The sequence below is a fragment of the Thamnophis sirtalis genome, unplaced genomic scaffold (assembly GCF_051295495.1).
Source record: "Thamnophis sirtalis isolate CommonGarterSnake01/CBP01778 unplaced genomic scaffold, rThaSir2_p1.2 scaffold_1, whole genome shotgun sequence".
Lineage (NCBI taxonomy): Eukaryota > Metazoa > Chordata > Lepidosauria > Squamata > Natricidae > Thamnophis > Thamnophis sirtalis.
This window is the reverse complement of record NW_028261381.1, coordinates 51,498,105-51,517,789: the sequence shown is the minus strand read 5'-3', so window position 1 is coordinate 51,517,789 and position 19,685 is coordinate 51,498,105. Positions and strand designations below refer to the sequence as shown.

Below are 19,685 nucleotides of genomic sequence, written 5' to 3'. Positions count from 1 at the left end.
GAGATACAACATATAATAAAATAGTAGGCAACATACACTCATCATTTGGGCGGGGTAACTATCCTTAACCCCAGGCCTGACGGGCGAGCCAGTTCTTCAAGGCTATGCGGAAGGCCTGGACGGTGGAGAGGGTACGAATCTCCACGGGGAGCTCGTTCCAATGGGTCGGGGCTACTGCTGAGAAGGCCCTCCTCCTTGTAGTTGCCAGCCGACACTGGCTGGCCGATGGGATGCGGAGGAGGCCTAACCTATGAGATCTTATTGGTCGCAGGGATGTAATTGGCAGGAGGCGGTCTCTCAAGTATCCAGATCCACTGCCATGTAGGGCTTTATGGGTGACTAATAGCACCTTGAAGCGCATCCGGAGATCGACAGGTAGCCAGCGCAGCTCGCGGAGGATAGGTGTTATGCGGGTGAATCGAGGTGCACCCGCGATCACTCGCGCGGCTGCGTTCTGCACTAACTGAAGTCGCCGGATGCTCTTCAAGGGCAGCCCCATGTAGAGCACATTGCAGTATTCCAGCCTAGAGGTCACAAGGGCCCGAGTGACTGTTGTGAGAGCCTCCCGATTCAGGGTCGCAACTGGCGCACCAGGCGAACCTGGGCGAATGCCCCCCTGGTCACAGCCGTTAAATGGTGGTCGAATGTCAGCTGTGGATCCAGGAGGACTCCCAAGTTGCGAACCCTCTCTGAGGGGTATAAAATTTGGCCCACCAGCCTGAGTGGTGGAATATCCGTCAAATCTTTGGGAGGGAAACACAACAGCCACTCGGTCTTTTCCGGGTTGAGTACAAGCTTGTTAACCCTCATCCAGTCCATAACGGCCTCAAGGCCCCGGCTCATCACGTCTACCGCTTCATTGAGTTGGCACGGGGCGGACAGATACAATTGAGTATCGTCCGCATATTGATGGTATCTAATCCCGTGCCTGTGGATGATCTCTCCCAGCGGTTTCATGTAGATGTTGAATAGTAGGGGGGATAAGACCGAACCCTGAGGCACTCCAAAATTTAGGGGCCTAGGGGACGACCTCTGCCCCCCCACTAACACCGACTGCGACCTGTCCGAGAGGTAGGAGGAGAACCACCGTAACACGGTGCCTCCCACCCCCACCTCCCGCAGTCGTCGCAGAAGGATACCATGGTCGATGGTATCGAAAGCCGCTGAGAGGTCAAGGAGGACCAGGATGGAGGAATGTCCTTCATCCCTGGCTCTCCAGAGATCATCAATCAATGCGACCAAAGCGGTTTCTGTGCTGTAACCGGGTCTGAAGCCTGACTGGAAGGGGTCTAGGTAGTTTGCTTCCTCCAAGGACCGTTGGAGCTGGAAGGCCACCACCTTCTCAACAACCTTCCCCAGGAAGGGAAGGTTGGAGACTGGACGGTAGCTATTAAGAACAGCTGGATCCAAAGATGGTTTCTTCAGGAGGGGTCTCACCACCGCTGCTTTCAGTGCGGCGGGGAAGTTCCCCTCCCGAAGGGAGGCGGTTACTACCGCCTGGATCCAGCCTCGTGTCACCTCACTGCAGTTAGTAACCAGCCATGAGGGACACGGATCCAGAACACAGGTGGAGGTACTTACAGCTCTCATGGCCTTGTCCACATCCCCGGGGGTAACATCCTGAAACTCAACCCAGAGCTGTTCTACTTGATCCTCCTGTGCCTCGGCTGGAGCTGCGGGTGTGGAGTCCAAGTCCGACCGAAACCGAGCAATTTTGTCCGCTAAGAATTGGGCATATTCTTCAGCTCTGCCCTGCAAGGGTTCCCCCGCCTCCCTTTTGTTCAATAGGGAGCGGGTTATCCTGAACAGGGCGGCTGGACGGGACTCAGCGGATGCCACCAGGGTGGCTATATGTGATCTTTTTGCTGCCCTAAGTGCCCTGGTGTATACCCTGGTGCAGGTGGTTACCATTGCTCGGTTCGATTCGGACTTATCGGACCTCCAACGGTGCTCTAGGCATCTCCTCCGGCGCTTCATCTCCCGGAGCTCCTCAGTGAACCAAGGAGGTCTCCGGGATCCGCCGCCTCGGAGGAGCCGCAGTGGCGCAATCCGGTCGAGGGCCTCCGACGCTGCCGAGTGCCACGCAGCAGCCAGAGTCTCAACCGGGCTGTGGGCGAAAGTGTCAGGAATAACCCCAAGCTCTGTCTGGAACCTTGACGGCTCCATAAGGCGCCTGGGGCGGAACCACCTGGTCGGCTCCTCCTCCCTACAGTGGGAGTTTGGCCTCCGGAAGTCGAGCCTCAGTAGGCAGTGGTCTGACCACGACAGGGGTATGATGTCGTTCCCCCTCAGACCAAGATCATAAATCCACTGCTCCGAGAGAAATACGAGGTCAAGCATGTGTCCCGCTGAATGGGTTGGGCCTCGAATTACTTGGGTCAAGCCCATGGCTGTCATGGAAGCCATGAACTCCTGCGCCCCATCAGAGTTTTCACCGAGCGACGGCAAATTAAAGTCCCCCAGGACCATCAACCTAGGGAACTCAATTGCCAGCTCGGCTACCGACTCGAGGAGCGAGGGGAGGGCCGCTGCAACGCTGTTGGGAGGCAGGTACGTTAGCAGCAAACCCACTTGACCCTTGAGGTCCAACTTTAACAGCAAAGACTCACACCCGACAATCTCCGGAGCAGGGACCCTACGAGGAACTAACGACTCCCGGATAACAGCGGCCACACCCCCACCCCTTCCCTGGGCTCTCGGCTGATGCAGCACCTGAAATCCTTCTGGGCACAGCTCTACAAGGGGGACTCCTCCCTCTGGGCCCAGCCAGGTCTCAGTAATACATGCCAGGTCTGCCCTCTCGTCTAAAATTAAGTCCTGGACGAGAGGAGCTTTATGAACTACAGACCTGGCATTTAGCAGCAACAGCCTGAGACCAGGGTCCTGACTACTTGCGCCATCTGGTCTTGGAGTGGGACTCCTAGGGCCGGAAGGAGGGATCTCTGTAATGTAGCGAACCCTCCTTCCCCGGTAATGGCCTGCCCTAAAGTCCCCGCCATATCTGCCCATCCCTGTTACGACCGCAATACCCCGACCCTCTCCCGTGTCTCTGGTCCCCTCAACCACCCCCGTGGCCCCCGCAACTCCCGGCAGGTCCTCCGAATCACACATACTCATACACTCCCTCAAGCAGTCCCCACGTAAGGATTAAAACACAAAAAATTTACAACAATATGGTTATAAAAAGTGGGACATTCATTCATCTCATACGAATCTCATGCATATCCCATACAAAGAAAGAAGAGAAAGATGAGAGAAAAGCAAGAAATTACAATAATTGTGCAGTTGTTTAAAATTTCAAGTGCGGGTTCAGATGGCAAATTAGCTGTTAATGTTCAAAATTAAGATGGCTAGGGGCCGATTATAGTTCGAATCAAATATACGGTGGAGAGTCTTGTTACCCCTCTTTTCTTTTGTAAAGATGCTGGTCAGAAGGTCCTGCGGGGGTTCGGTATAATCACACAATATTGTCGCCGTCTGTCCACCCGCGACCCAGGTCCAAAATTTCTTTTTGGGGGTAAAGCCAATATAATGGTGATGGTAACAGTCTAGGTCAAGAAAAACCGGATCACAGGCTCTGAATGTATGGGCGGGGGAAGTCAAACAGTCAAAGTCCAGAGTGGCAGGCAACCAGTATCGGTTAAAAGGATAACGTTGAAACCAATGATGATAGAAAAGGCAGCGTTGGAGAAGGGGGCAGTGTCGGTAAAAGCAGCAGTACTGGTGGGGGGGGGGTATGTTGCTGACAAAGAGCAGCGATGATCACAAAGGCAGTGTTGATAAAAAGAGCAGCATTGGTGAGAGAAACAGCTCTGTTAGAGAAAATGGCATCGATGGAAAAGCCAAGCCAGATATAAGGGGGGGGGCCTCCGGAAAAGGCTCCGGCCACGGCGCACACAGCCAGCCGCCCGGTTCGCTTAATCCGAAAAGGGGCCCTGTTTGAATCCCCCAGGTCTAAATAATGGCAGTCGCTAGTCAGCGCGATTAATACAGTCGCTGTAAGCTCACCACGTTGAAAAGATTTTAAGAAGAGGGTTAAAAAACCCCACAGCTGCTGGAGCCGCCGCAAGACGCTTTCGCTCGCCTCCGCCCCCACTATAAGGCCGCCGCTCCCGTCGCCGCTCCCGCTGCCGAGGCCGCCAAGCCACGTCGGAGAATCCGAGGCCCCAGATCGACGAAAGGCACCGGTTCCCCTCAGCCGTTGGCTCGTACGCGTCCCCCGAATCTCCATCATCCTGGGGGACCTTCCCAAAAGCAGCAAGCAGTCGGTCCCACAAGCTCCCAGCGCTTTTTCGCTAGATCGTCTAACGCGGAAAAGCCCTGGCCGCCATTCCGAATCTCCGCACATGCGCACCCCCGCCCGAGTGTTTGATTGTTGAACGAAAGTTGTGTTTTACTATTTTTTTTTTCTTTGTTCACATTTTGTCTTGTCTTTGATGTTGCACTTCCCTCCCTTGTGATTGTAAGCCGCCCTGAGTCCCCTCAGGGAAAAGGGCGGCCTATAAATTTTAATAAATTCAAATAAATTCAAATTCAAATCACACTTGGCCAATAAAGAATTATATTCTATTCTTAATTTTGTCAAGTATAAGTTGATGTGAAGACTTGCTTTGGTAGGCTTTCAAGATTCTGTTAAGTTATCCTACTACTTGCAATAAACAGTATTCCAGAAATCTGGGTGCTTCTTGTTTCCTGAGTGTGCCAACCTCAACAGAATTGAAAATATTGTAAGTGGAATGCAAATCTATTACTATACAAAGAATTAAGACTCTAGATAAAACTGCTTAATTTTATGGAGAGTAGTTACTGAAGGGGTTGGAGGAACTAATCTTAGTTTTGGCTTTGTGTAATCATACACACTTTTGCGTTATCTGAAATGTAAAGAGAGCTAAAAAGTGTACTCGCAAACTCAATATTTGTGAAAAAAGGGAACTTCTTCCTCACCCTGAAATTTTCCCGTATAAGGAAAAAGGGGGAGCTTTATTTTTTTTCCCATAAACTTGCAATGATCCATATTGGCTTATCAGACTTTCATTTCTCATTACAAGAACTAGTCTTTCAGCCCAAAAACATAATGCGCAATATTACACATTGGCCAAAATTACTGTTGCTGGGGAAACCAAATTGCAGCAGAATGCATGAATGGCAGAATAATTGTTAACTCTTCATTTGACTCATCAGGTACAGTTATTTAAATACAGTATGGATGCTTTTCATTCTTATCAGCAAGGCAATACCGTATTTTTCACACTATAAGGCGCAGCTGACCATAAGATGCACCTAGAGGAGGAAAACAAGAAATATCAGGTGGATCCTGAGAGGACCACAGATAGGGGTCCTCTCATGTGCCAGCTCTCTCTATTGACACATGCACTGTAGAAAGGAGACAGAAAGCACGGGCAATGGCAAAGACAGAAGAGGTAGGGTTCAGCACTGTAAAATGAACCTGCCATAGCGGCCCAGCTGCTATTCACCAAAGGACTGGCACCATCCACTTTTTTGGGGGTGGGGGAGGAGTGCATCTTATGGAGTGAAAAATACGGTATTTATCTCTTATTATTCTGACTGCATAGGAATAGCTGCTAGGAGATTCTCAAACATTCTGATTTATTTCAAATGAAAGCAAAAATAAAAACCTAAATCACTTTTCTTTTAAAAGTATGTGCTTAGGGTTTCCCTTTAAGTTTTGGTTCTTGTTCAAATGCAAAATTTAATGGATATTTCTTCTTTTAAAACGCAGTTAATTTGCAGTTTTTACTAGTGTACAGAAAGAAGATCAACTGTTCTGCCTCTGATATGAAAGTAGAGTATATAAGAAATAATAAACAAAAATTAAATGAAGTACCATGTGCCTGATCCATCTGCTCTAAAAAAGAGGATGAAAAAGCTGAGGTAAGCAAGATCCAAAGTTCATTCCAGTGCTTCCCAAAGACAGACAATTTGGTACCATCCAGATGTTTTGGGATCCAAATGTTATCCATTTTAGCCAGCAAAGAAATATTGGTATAGGTTCAAAACATTTCTAGTACATTGGATTGGCTGAATTTAGTATACAATCTGCGCATCTGGGCTACCCTCAATTTCTTGAAAATTCTTGCAAGAACTATTAAATTTATTTATTTGAATATTTTATGTGCAAAATTCTGGTTATTGCTGACATAGTCAAAAAATTATATAGCTTGTTCTGTGACTCTCTGAACAGAGATTTTGAGTAACTTACCTCTGATTCAGCAAGAAATAAAAAATTATTCATTATATTGTGAATTATTCATACTTCCATAGTAAATAATTAAAGATTATCAATTAAGTACAGTTGTCCAGTAATAATGAAGTAAGGTTTTTTTAAAACGAAGATAGCTTGAAAATCCTCCACTCATTAAGATATCTGAATGATAGAAAGCAATAGGATAGTCATAACTTTTATTCTTTGCATCAGGTCATGAATTTTAGGCTAACTCTCTCTGTTTCTCATTCCTTTTTAAATACCAAAGATGGGGAGTAGTTTACAAAAAGACCTTAATGTATTTTACCATAAAATAATATTTTGTATCTAGAACAGAGTACTCCATGTGCTGCCTTTCAGTTAATGTTGCTACCAAATTTACTATATATAGACTACTATAAAACTGAAAGTGTGGTATTTGGGGGTGGGGGAAGCAAATAAAAGAAGAATTGGTCATCTATATTTCAGAGTTAACCTAAAGTAAAAGTGACCATTTTTAGTAAAAGCACGTTTCTTGGTAGAACATTTTATACAGCATCTTTGATCAAAGGATTCTGGAGACCTTTACATGAATAAAATCAGATAAGTTCCATATAAATAATAGAAGACAGCATTTTCATTTCAATATGAAAATCAATATTGGTGCTTAATCACAACTCCTTGGATCCCAGACATTTCTGAAACTCAAAATAAAATTGTCTAAACAGAATTGGCCATTGTTTGTTCTCCCAATCCCAATTGTACTTGTATATCAACACAGCTCAGAACAATAAACACACCACAGATGTTTTGTGAAGAAGTGAATAAAATCCCTTCTTAATATGTATTCTATTTACTATGGACAGGTTCTGAACAATAATTTACAACTAGAGTTCTAACAGAATTTTTGAACAGTAAACAATATAGAGGTACTTCCTTTCACTCCTTTATGTTCAATATATTTATACACAGTTATTTTACAGTAAGTTTTATTGCATCTGTAATCTTCTGTGGATGGTATATGATTCATATATATATAGCTTAGTGGCTAATATAACTGCCTGATATGTAATATAGCCCAGGTTTGATTCCCAGTAAGGGTATGGCTAGCTGATGAGAGCTAAATAGCTTGAAATAGATCTATACTAGTCTCCCTTTATTTATTTATCAGCACAAATACAAAACAAAGTAACAAAAGCAACAGTAAAAAATTATGGCTTTCTGTCGTGATGGTCTCTTGTGATGAGCCGATAAGAGAGAGAAAGGAAGCAGTATGCTTCCTCCCATATTTGGGTATACCAGGGTTGTGACACAATACATACCTATTTCCCTGGCCTAGCTGATAAGGGAAGAGAGCCTGTGGCTTAGTGGCTAATATAACTGCCTGATATGTAATACAGCCCAGGTTCGATTCCCAGTAAGGGTATGGCTAGCTGATGAGAGCTAAATAGCTTGAAATAGATCTATACTAGTCTCCCTTTATTTATTTATCAGCACAAATACAAAACAAATGTAACAAAGGCAACTGTCAGCCTTTGCTTTGCTGCTGCTTCGGCTGCCATTGAAACGGGGAGGGAGGGCATGGTATTTGGGAGGGGTTTACTAATTGTGCTGGAGGAAGATTCTGGAGTTCTGCTGCTTGTCGGACTGCACATGCGGAGGAGGTTCCCGCCAAGGCCAACGGCACCGACATTCCATCTTGGTGATGCCTTTCGAAGTTATCTCACACCTGACACTTGGGAGAATTATGATTGGACTGCAACTGGGATGCCAAGGGGTGTGGAATGGGTTATTTTATATATCACTCGCTTTCGCGCCTAAATAATCAGTCTTCGCTTTGCTATGCTTCTAATAATTTATAATTAGTAAAAATACACTTGATTTCTATCAATAGACTCTCGTGGTTTTCTTTCCTAATTATTCAATGAAGAGGTGCTGACAGTAAGCGAAGACTCACTCACACCCCACCAGGAGGTTTCAACCTACCGTGGGAGGTGTACTCAAAAGAAGAAACGGAGAAAAAGATGTCATTGCAAGCGAGCGATGATGAGGAGACTGGAAGAGAAACTGCAGAACCATCTTTACCTGAAAAGCTAGCTGGGCTGAGGATAGAAGAAACTGCAGTTCGGCCCCGATGGACTTTGGGAGTGGGGCAAAAGGAAGATTGTGAGAGTTTGGATGCTGGAGTTACCAGGAGAAAACAAAAGAAAAAAACAGCCAACTGGGAAGAAGCCATGACCGAGCGGAGGTCCTGAGAAAGAGAGCAAATGGAAGAATTTGAACAAAGGTACTCTATGCATAAATTTAGGGAGGGTGAAGAGGCCGAGGGGGGATGGGAGCAAACAAACCCAGAAACAGCCTCCCCCCCCCAGCCAGAGCTGCTGCCAGAGTAGGCCCCCCCCCCAGAAGACGCAGAATGGCAAAAGTCCCTCCCTTGCCAGTAAAATATAATGGAAATCCCAGGGACCCGGGTCTCTTTGTTATACAGATTTGGAATTATATGGAAATTTATGGGCCCGATTTAGAAACAGATGAGATGAAGGTGCGAATGGTTTTACTTTCTTTGGAGGGAAAAGCGGCCGATTGGATGGTCAGCTTACACCAATGTAACTCCCCCCTCCTGAAGAATTTTGATGTCTTTATGACTGCACTAAAGAGGAGATTTGATGATCCGCTGATTGAGAAACGGGGGAAGGTGAAATTTATGGCCCTCAAACAGGGAGATAGACTGGTGGCTGAATATATTCAGGAGTTTCAACAGCTTTCTTCTTATATGAGAGGCTGGTCTGAAGAGGCGCTGCTCGACCAGTTTGCATTGGGATTAAATGAGGACATTTACCAACAATGCGTTAACAGACACCTTCCCAAGCGAGTTACAGCTTGGTATGAAAATGCAGCAGACGTTGAGCTCGACTTGATTAGACTTCAATGTGTGAAAGAGGAGAAAGCAGAGAGATCACCCCCCCCCCCAGCTCAAAGGGCCCCATTCCGCATCAGGGGTAAAGGGAAGGGAAGCTCCACCGGCAAGGCCAAGCCTTTCACGTGTTTCTGTTGTGGGAAAGGGGGCCATCGCACCATGGATTGCCGCGTTAAACTTCCTGCAACAGCCCCGCCCCCTACCAAGAGGGAAGGGAAGACTAGCAAGGCCCCAGGGAGGAAGAAAGAGGCTGCTTTCGCTGCTGAAAACACCCCCCAGCGTTTCCGGCAGGAGGCGGAAGAAGAAGCGGATGTGACCACCAGCTCCTCTGATGACTCCGATGACGACGCCTCGCCTCGTTGGGTGAGTTCGAATAAAGGCCCCAAGTTGATCCCAATAGAGTTAAGGGTGCCACCGATGGGGAGACAGAACAGCCACCCCATCAGCACCTCTTCATTGAATAATTAGGAAAGAAAACCACGAGAGTCCATTGATAGAAATCAAGTGTACTTTTACTAATTATAAATGATTAGAAGCTTAGCAAAGCGAAGACTGATTATTTAGGCGCGAAAGCAAGTGATATATAAAAAGGACGTTGGTCTTACCTGAACGTCTATTTTCTGATGGGAGGAGGGAATGGTCACACGTGGGTTTTATCACAGCCTGATTGGTCCAAGGCTGAGAGGAAATCTATAAATACCGGTGCCTGTCCATTGCTGGCCCAGATTCTCGAACATGAACGGTACAACTGAAAAACAAGAAACAACACAACAAACCCCGGGAAACACCCCCCCGGGCCCTCCCCTTGGCCCCAACAGACAGAACTCAGGGCGGGTTGTGACCATTCCCTCCTCCCATCAGAAAATAGATGTTCAGGTAAGACCAACGTCCTTTTTCCAGAATGGGAGGAGGGAATGGTCACACGTGGGACATACCCAAGCTTTAGTCCCAGGGAGGGAGAACAGGAACTCTAGGGCCCAAGGGGAGGCTCAGCCGCCACCCCCTGTAGGACCCTACGACCGAAAGACGCGTCTGCCGATGCGAAAGCATCCAGACGATAATGCCGGATGAACGAGGTTGGAGTGGCCCAGGTAGCCGCCTGGCAGATGTCTTCAAACGGGGCCCTCGTGGCCCACGCTGCCGAGGTCGCCGCGCTCCTTGTAGAGTGTGCCGTGATGCCTGACGGAACCGGCTGCCCTGAGGCCACGTAGGCCTCTGAGATGGCCTGACGCAGCCAACGGCCGATGGTAGCCGAGGACACCCTCGAACCCAGAGCTCCAGGTAGGAAGGAGACGAACAAGGCCTCAGACTTGCGGAAATCCTTGGTCCGCCGGAGGTAGATCTGCAGGGCACGGCGGACATCCAGACGATGCCAAAGACGCTCCCTGTCAGTGGACGGACTCAGGCAGAAGTCGGGCAGGACGATCTCCTGAGCCCCGTGAAAGGGGGTATTTACTTTGGGGATGAATGCCGGGTCAAGGCGAAGGACCACTCTGTCCTGGTGAAAATGACAGAGGTCGTCCTCACAAGACAGGGCGCCCAGCTCGGATATACGCCGGGCGGAAGTGATGGCCACCAGGAAGACCACCTTCAGTGATAAGAAGCGCAAGTGCACCGAGCGGAGAGGTTCAAACGGAGCTCCCGTTAAGGCCTTGAGGACAAGCGGAAGATCCCAAGTGGGGAATCTATGAACGGGGGGAGGTCTGAGATTAGCCGCCCCCTTGAGGAACAGCTTGACCAGAGGAGACTGGGAAAGGGAAGAAGACCCCGCCCCCCCCCAAGACCGAGGACAGAGCCGCCACTTGGCGTCGCAAGGTGTTTTGTGAGAGCCCGTCCTCCAGGCCCTTCTGAAGGAAATCCAAGACTTTGGGAATGGTGGCTCTGTCAGGAGAGATGCCCTTGGGGGAGCACCAGCGGACGAACGCCGCCCAGGTGGAGTTATAAATGCGGGTCGTCGAGGGGCGACATGCCACCTCGATGGTGCGAATGACCCCGGAAGATAGATGAGCCCCCCCTAGAAGCCGCCGTTCAAGAGCCAAATGGTCAGCTGAAGCCACTGAGGCTCTGGGTGAATCAGGGCCCCCTGCCGTAAGCCCACCCCCCCTTGCGGGATCCTCCACGGGGAAGTCACCGACAGCTGAACCAGGTCCGCAAACCAGGGCCTCCTGGGCCAAAACGGGGCCACCAGAATGACCAAGGCCCCTTCCGTCACCACCTTCCTGACGGTCCCCGGGATGAGTGGAATGGGGGGAAAGGCATAGAGAAGGCCCGGGGGCCACCGGCTCCTGAGGGCATCCGTGCCCTCCGCCGAGCTGGATTGGAAACGGGTGAAGAAACGCGGGAGTTGTGTGTTCTCGGGAGACGCAAACAGGTCCACCCGGGGGGACCCGAACCGACGACAGATCTCCCGGAACAGCGACGGGTGGAGTTGCCACTCGCCGTTGTCCAGAGTTGCTCGACTGAGCCAGTCCGCCTGGACGTTGGAGAGTCCCAAGATGTGCTCCGCCACCAGAGACTGTAAGTGTTTCTCCGCCCACGACCCCAATCGCAGAGCCTCCAGCCAGAGGGCTCTTGAGTTTGTCCCGCCCTGACGATTGATGTGCGCCTTGGTGGCCACATTGTCCGTCAGGAGGAGAACGTGGCTCCCTTCCACCGAGGAGCGAAAGTGACTCAGGGCCAGACGCACGGCCTTCAGTTCCAGCCAATTGATGTTGTGACGGAGGTCCGAGGCCGTCCATCTGCCCTGAGCCATCCGAGAGCCCACCAGGGCCCCCCACCCGAACATACTCACGTCCGTGGTGACGGTCACCCTGCTCGGCTCCCAGAACAAACACCCCCGCTGGATGGCCGGGGAGAGCCACCACACCAGGGATGCACGGACCCCCGCCGAGATGCGGAGAGTCCTAAAGGAATTGCTCATTCATCCCCTCTGATAGGGGATAAGCTCCCATTGAAGGGGCCGAAGATGGAGTCTGGCCCATGGGACAATCCCTATGCAAGAGACCATCTTGCCCAATAACTGCGACAGAGAGAGGATGGAAACGGAGCGCTTTGTGCGAACGCTCTCCGCCAGCCGACGAAGGCTGACCTGCCTCTCCTGAGACAGACGCACCTCCCCCAACTTGGAATCTATGACTGTCCCCAGATGCAGAATGCGAGTGGAGGGAGTTAGATGGCTCTTTTCGAAGTTTACCGAAAACCCCAGGGCCTGGAGGCTTCGAATGGTAATCCGAAGATCTGAAACGGCCTGAGACAGGGAGCCCGCCTGAAGCAAGACATCGTCTAAATAACATTGGAGGCGGACCGGGACCAATCTCAGATGGGCCGCCAGAGCAGCCAGGACCTTTGTGAAGGTCCTCGGGGCCGAGGCCAGACCGAAGGGAAGAGCCCTGTACTGGTAATGGGGGGACCCGTGGGAGAACCTCAAGAACCGGCGATGAGCGGGCAGGATGGGAATGTGAAGATAGGCCTCCGTGAGATCCACGGAGGCCAGGAAATCGCCTTTCCTGATGCCCTGAAGGATGGACTTCAGCGATGACATTTTGAACCGCCTGTAGACCAGAAACCTGTTCAGGCGCTTGAGGTCTAGAATTGCTCTCCAACCCCCTGTGCTCTTCGGGACCACGAAGAGATTTGAGTAGTGGCCCCGGCCCCGTTCCCCTGCGGGAACCGCCTCCACCGCTTGGATTTCGAGGAGGTGGGCGATCGCCTGACTCGATCTCCGGGATGGAGGGAACGACCGAAAGAGATTTGGAGGAGTGGAGAGAAATTCTAACCTGAGCCCGTAACGAACCGTGGCTCGGACCCAGGCGTCCGACGTGATGTTGTCCCACCGGTCCGCATAAAGAGCGAGGTGGCCGCCGATGGGATGACTCGGGTTCAACATGGCCCTGGAATCTTATCTGCCGCATCGCCCGAGACCACCGGGGAGGAGGACACCAATGCGGCCACAGGGATGTCAACCGTCGGGAGCTGAATGGCCTGAGCAAAGGTTTGCTCCATGTTATAATGCCGACGATCGGTACTGCCTGGAGAAGAGAAATTAGAAGGTTTAGCCCACTGGTTGGTCAGAACCTCTAAGAACAAGGGAGGGGCAGGGATCTCTTCCTTGTTGGTGGCCGTGGCAGAGAACATGACCATGTCGGGATCCCTTGGGGGGGGCACATAAGGATCCCCAGTTCCGACCTTGGTGGTGTGCCTCGCCTTATCCAAGAGAACTTTAAACAAGGCGGGCATAAATAGGACCTTAGAAGAAGGTTCCTCCGAAACAGTGGTATTCTCATCATCTGAGAACCCCATCTCCTGGGGTAACTCCCCCCCCCCAGGAAGGAAGTCTCACTGATCATGGAAGGGGAGGAAGCCCGAAACTGAGCCCTGTTCAGCCCCCCATGCCTAGAGTAAAGAGAGCCTTTGTCCCGCTGGGCAATGCCCCGAGTGATGGCTGCAGAAATAAGCCTCTTAATCCCTTCAGGGAGATTATCCAGATCCTCCACATCCCCATAAGTAGAAGCAGGGCCCTGAGGGGCCAACCTTTGGGGGGAAGAGGGGCCTCTGGACGTGCCCTCCAGAGGATCATCTATGGGGGATGGAGAACGCCCCCTCCTGGAGAAGGCCCGCGACCTACCAGGGGAGCTGCATGAAGAAGCCGGGCTAAAACCTCTAAGTAGAGACCTTTCTGAAATGGGCCTAACAGGGGACCTGGATCTGTCCCTAGATAAAGACTTGGAGGACTGGGCCTGCCTTTCTGCCCTGGCAAAGGTCCTTTTCAGCGCCCTATGGCGAGCTGCCTCATCCCTAGAGACAGAACTGGAGGGGCGCCTTGAAGAAAGGGGTCTCTGAGGGGGAGCCCTCCCCCCACCTCCTGATCCAAGGCCTCCTCATTCCCAGTAGGGCCTGCTCCCTGCCCCTGGGGAATCTCCGCTCCCTCGTCCATGCCCCACTCACGTGTCCGACGAAAGGAGCAGGAATCGGCCTCCAAAGTCCCACCTGAGACCAGGGCCTGAAGCCTGTGGGGAGACCTAGGCTCAAGGCCTCTCACTAGGCCGCACTAGGCCCGTCGATAAGGGCCAGGCCTCACGCACGTGGCAGCCTCCAAAATGGCCGCTGGAACTCCGTGCGCGGGAGAAAAAGGGCTGGGAATAATCACCAGCAGCCCAGCCAGGCTTTCCTAGCCGGCGTTACTTTAAAATGAGCAGGGAGAGCCACACGCTCTCCTCCCCCTGCTCTGTCTCCCCGGCAACACAAACAAAAGAAGCCTGCAGCGAGGCCCCTCCGGAGCGATCTGCTCGCTGGAGCCTCGAGGCTTCAAAGTTTCACTTTAACTTTCCTGCTGCAAAAACAGCCGCTTCAAGGCAGTTTGAATGAAGCAGTTTGAATGGAGCTCGCACCCCCGCACACCCGGGGACGGGCAAAGGCTCCTGGCCTGCGGGGGGGAGACTAGTGCACGACTGGGCTCTCCCCAAGCCGCCCGAGGCAGAGATCTGTCCCTTGGGGCCGCAGCAGATCAATTTAGAATTTAAAAGGATTTAAAGTGCCCAATTAGCCAAATAGGAATCAGATTGAATAGAACTCACCCAAAAGGAGAAAACAAACAGAAACCTATCAAACTACTCTACAGCTTGGACCAGGCTGAGAGAGAATCTGGGCCAGCAATGGACAGGCACCGGTATTTATAGATTTCCTCTCAGCCTTGGACCAATCAGGCTGTGATAAAACCCACGTGTGACCATTCCCTCCTCCCATTCTGGAAAATAACCTATTCCACACCCCTTGGCATCCCAGTTGCAGTCCAATCATAATTCTCCCAAGTGTCAGGTGTGAGATAACTTCGAAAGGCATCACCAAGATGGAATGTCGGTGCCGTTGGCCTTGGCGGGAACCTCCTCCGCATGCACAGTCCGACAAGCAGCAGAACTCCAGAATCTTCCTCCAGCACAATTAGTAAACCCCTCCCAAATACCATGCCCTCCCTCCCCGTTTCAATGGCAGCCGAAGCAGCAGCAAAGCAGAGGCTGACAGCAACAGTAAAAACAGCATAACTCTGGAACGCCTTGAGCAATTTCAACCAAACTTGGCACACAGATGACTTACTCCCTGGAAACAAATACTCTGGGGGTAAGACAGCCCTAACACCCCTCGGGGTATGTGTTCTGTTATGATACAGCCTGTTGTGGCTTAAAATGGTTTCTACTGTACTGCCGCACTATGCAGCACAATGGAGTTGCCAAGGTAACGGCTTCGCAGTATCCACAAGGGAATTCCCTCTGGTAAGGGAAAAAATCCACTATTAGAAATTATATTTTGTCTGGACATTTCCTCCCTATAAACAAATACCCGGGCAATGCCGGGTTATCAGCACTAGTAATCATTAATTTGAACAGGCAGTGAGCTTTATGGGAGAAGTCCTAGTTGTAAATAAATATGCTGTTCTGTCAATTGTAGTATCAGTAGTCCTCGAATAACAACTTCCATTGAGCCCAAAATTTCTGTTGCTAAACAAGGTATTTGTTAAATGAATTTACCCCCATTTTATGACATTTCTTGCACAGTTCTTAAGTGAATGACTACAGTTGTCAAGTTAATAACATAGTTGTTAAGTGAATCTAGCTTACCCATTGACATTGCTTGTCAGAAGGTCATAAAAGATATCACATGACCCCAAGATAATGCAACTATGATGCATATAAGTCAGTTGCCAAGAATCTGAATTTTGATCACATGACCATGGGGGATGCTGCAAAAGCCGTTAGTGTGAAAATTGGTCATAAGTCATTTTTTTCAGTGGCATTGTAACTTTGAACAGTGACTATATGAACTGTTGTAAGTCGAGGACTACCTGAACAGTGAAAGCAATGTCAAACTTTATGTCAGTGCTCTTATATTCATGCAGGTAAGGTTCTTTCCATCCCTCCAGACATTTAGAATAGATGCAGAGGAAGTCTTAAGGGGGGAAAAAAGAATTTGTTTCTTTCAGGAATACTGGTTAGTGAATGGATGTCAGTGGATCTTTCATTTCATTTCATTGTACAATTGGAGGGCACCTTGTTGCTAATCCGTCTCACAATGGGCATGCTTTTATTATTCTTTATCATTTTAAAATGGCTATTACTGTGAACCATTCTGTAGCATTTCCCATTTATTTTAAGGAGAAAATACACCCGAAATACTGTATCTGTACAGGGAGAAATTAGAAAGAAGGTTGTACTTCTCTACCTGTGCTCTTCCTTCCTATTCGAAAAAGTATTTTCTTTCCAGCCAATAGACTAGCCAGATGTGTAACATTCCAATGAAGTACCGGCCAATCGAAGGTCATGTTGCTGAAGACCACAGGTTTTTGAAGAGTCATCACAATTTCTCTAGCTTCTTCTGGTGTAAATGGTTTGACTTGCTCACCTACAAATGAAACAAATGGATTCATATCAAGCTAAGCTATCATATAAGAACAGTTGCAGCATTAAAATATAAAAGATAACTATTCCATATCCCATGTACTTCAAATGTTTTGGTTCATCAAATTTTGATGCCATCACAATAGGAACATGTTAAAAGGTAAATAAAAATTCAACAATGATTTTCTAATGTGCAGCATAGCATTGCGATTCAAAATTAATCTGAAATCAATCACAGGTCTCTAACTGACAAATGTTTAAAAGACATATAGTGAAGAAAAAACAGCTTTTCCAAATGCTGACACCTCTCTATATAGCAATCTTCCCCAATCTGATTATGGTGGACAACAATGTCCATCGTCCCTAGCTATTGAGCATTCATTGGAGACAGTGGGATTTTAGTCCAATATATAAGGAAGCCAAATTGTCATGAGATGGCTGAATATGCTGATGCAATTTGTTTCGTGTAATTAAATATTTTCTGCAGTGTCAAACTTTTAAAAAACTGTTCAACTTAAAAAAAGGAAAAAAGACTAAACAAGAAGTGTGCCTCCTCAAGGACTATTTTAATCCTAGATTTCAGTTTATGCCTTAGATTTATATGCCCATTGAAACTGTCATCATGAAATGTTGGCAGCCTTGAATAAACTCGGTACTTTTATAAAAATTGCCCTCAAGGGACATGTTAAATAAAAGGATCTTTTTTCATGCAAATATAACTGTCCTATAGAATTTTTTTTTAAAAAGATTATAGCCAGAAATTATAAAAATATTTTCCAATATCAAACAATGATCTCAAGAAGCTATTTAATTAAAGTGTCTTTTGAAAATAATATTTTTTTTGGTTTATACAAAGTTATTGAAAATTACAAAACTTTCTGAAAGTTGGATCAAAGAAGATAGTTTCCTCTTTCCGAATGCTAAAACCCGTAAAAAGTTCACTGAAGATACTTTTTAAAAAAAATAATGATTATTAAAGATTACAATTGGAAAAATTAAAAACTAATTCACCGAAGATAGTTTACTCCACTTTTCAGTTTTAAAAAATGGAGTGGTTTTCAGATTTTTGAAAATCATAGGTGACAAACCTTAGGGAGCAATTAAAAGCCTTCCCAGGCTTTGAAAGGGAGGAGTCCCCCGTGAGAGACCATCTGTCAGGCAGACCGGGGGGAGCGTTTGGTGGGAGGGGGTTGCTTTAAGCGGCCCCTGGATGATGTTTTGAGCGCTCTTGAATTTCCCTCACCCCCATGCTGGCTTGCGACGATAGCAGCGGTGATGATAGCAGCGGCGATGATAGCAGCGCCATTTTGAGAATGACGGCGGCTTTGCAAAGAGTGAAAAACAGGAATTTCGAGTGACAGAGGTCCCAGGCTTTGGAAGGCAGGAGTCCCCCGGGAGAGACCATCTGTTGGGCAGGCTGGGGGGGGAGCGTTTGGTGGAAGGGGGTCACTCTAAGCGGGCCCTGGATGACGTTTTGAGTGCTCCTGAATCTCCTCCACCCCCATGCTGGCTTGCGACGATAGCAGCGGCATTTTGAAAAGGAGAAGGCAGGGGCAGAAGGAAGTGAGCTTATTGATTTGGGCCTATTGGACATCCAGACTCAGATTGTTAGACCTTTGGAGCTGGTGTTACTGGAGTGATGACCCGAGGAGGAGTGGTGAGTGGACTAACCATGTTTGCCAGGACTGGGCGGATGGCCTTTGCTGTTGCATCAGCCCTTCTACGCCTCCCGCTTCCCCTCCTCCCTCTCCTTCTATTTACTATCTGCCATCTGCTGCTCCTCAAGAAGACCTTTTGCGACTGCACCCCGGACCGGGCCGGCTGGGTCATCATCGTGAGGTGAGGGGGACGAGACTGTGAACTTATCATCGATTTCAACAGGCATCTACCCCCCCACCCCTATAACCACTCCAGCCACTTTCGGACTCTGGCCTTTCCCCCCCCCCCTTTTCCCCTTTTTTTCCCTTGCATCTCTGGACCTACAAGAGAGAGAGGGACTGTGGAACTCTCCCTCCTTGTTTACTATCATTGGTTCCCAACCACGACTTCAACCACATAGTCCGTTGTGTTGCGCGCATACGACGAGAGGAAGCGGAGAGAAGCGGGGAGGACGCAGCCGTGACTTTAACCACCTTCTTGAACTGGCGTTTACATTCTCCCCCCCCCCCATCAGCTTTGGCCACTCTCAGACTCTGGACCTCCTGCCCCCCCTTCCCTTTTGCATTTTATACTTTCCGGACCTACGAGGAAGGAGAGGGACTGGAAATTCCCCCCCCTCCCATATTAACACTAGCTTTGGCTCCGACCTGCACAAATCCGCTGGGCGGAAACTAAGAACTGCGCAGTTTCACCGGGATGAAGTATGTGTGTATGGTATGAATGATGATGAATGTGCCCACTTTCAATTTAAATTAATTCATTTTATGTTGTAATTCTGTATTTTTAAACTGACTATTGTGGGGATTGCATGAGTGAGTGATTGTGGTATGTATGAGAGGACTGGGAGTGCAACCTGGTGCCTCCTCCACTGAGTGCTGAAGCAGAAGTGGTAGGGGGCCCAGGCCTACCTCTCATCCTAGAATGAATGATATGAATGGCCCACCGGGGAGAACGGAGGCTACGGGAGGGGAAGTGAGGTCTACGGGTGCGGGGATGGGCCGGCGCATTCCGGTCATTGTTGGGAGAGGCAGGTTTGACGGGAGCTATAGGGCTAGCCATTACCGGGGAAGGAGGGTTCGCTACGTCACAGCGATCCCTCCTTCTGGCCCTATTAGCTCCACTCCAGGACCAGATGGCAAGAGTTGTCAGGGCCCTGGTCTCAAGCTGCTGTTGCTAAATGCCAGGTCTGTGGTTCACAAAGCTCCCCTCATCCGGGACCTAATATTAGACGAGGGGGCAGACCTGGCATGTATTACTGAGACCTGGATGGGCCATGAGGGAGGAGTCCCCCTCACTGAAATGTGCCCAGAAGGGTTTCATGTGCTAAATCATCCGCGACACCAGTAAAGGGGTGGGGGAGTGACAGTCATCATCCGAGAGTCCCTAGTTCCTCGTAGGATCCCTGCTTGGAGATTGTCGGGTGTGAGTCCCTTCTGGTGAAGTTAGACCTTGGGGGTCAAATGGGTTTGTTGCTAACGTACCTACCTCCCAACTGCGTTGCAACAGCCTTGCCTGTGCT

General features: G+C 49.2%; 1 protein-coding gene across 1 annotated transcript in view; it reads right to left on the bottom strand.

Moving 5' to 3' along the window:
• HSPBAP1 (HSPB1 associated protein 1) overlaps positions 1 to 19,685 on the bottom strand; it is a 97,747-nt gene that overhangs the window by 45,794 nt on the left and 32,268 nt on the right. Inside the window, exon 2 of the mRNA XM_087711829.1 lies at positions 16,332 to 16,511. Within this exon, the coding sequence (XP_087567955.1) occupies positions 16,332 to 16,511 (180 nt within the window). The remainder of the gene's footprint in view (positions 1 to 16,331; positions 16,512 to 19,685) is intronic.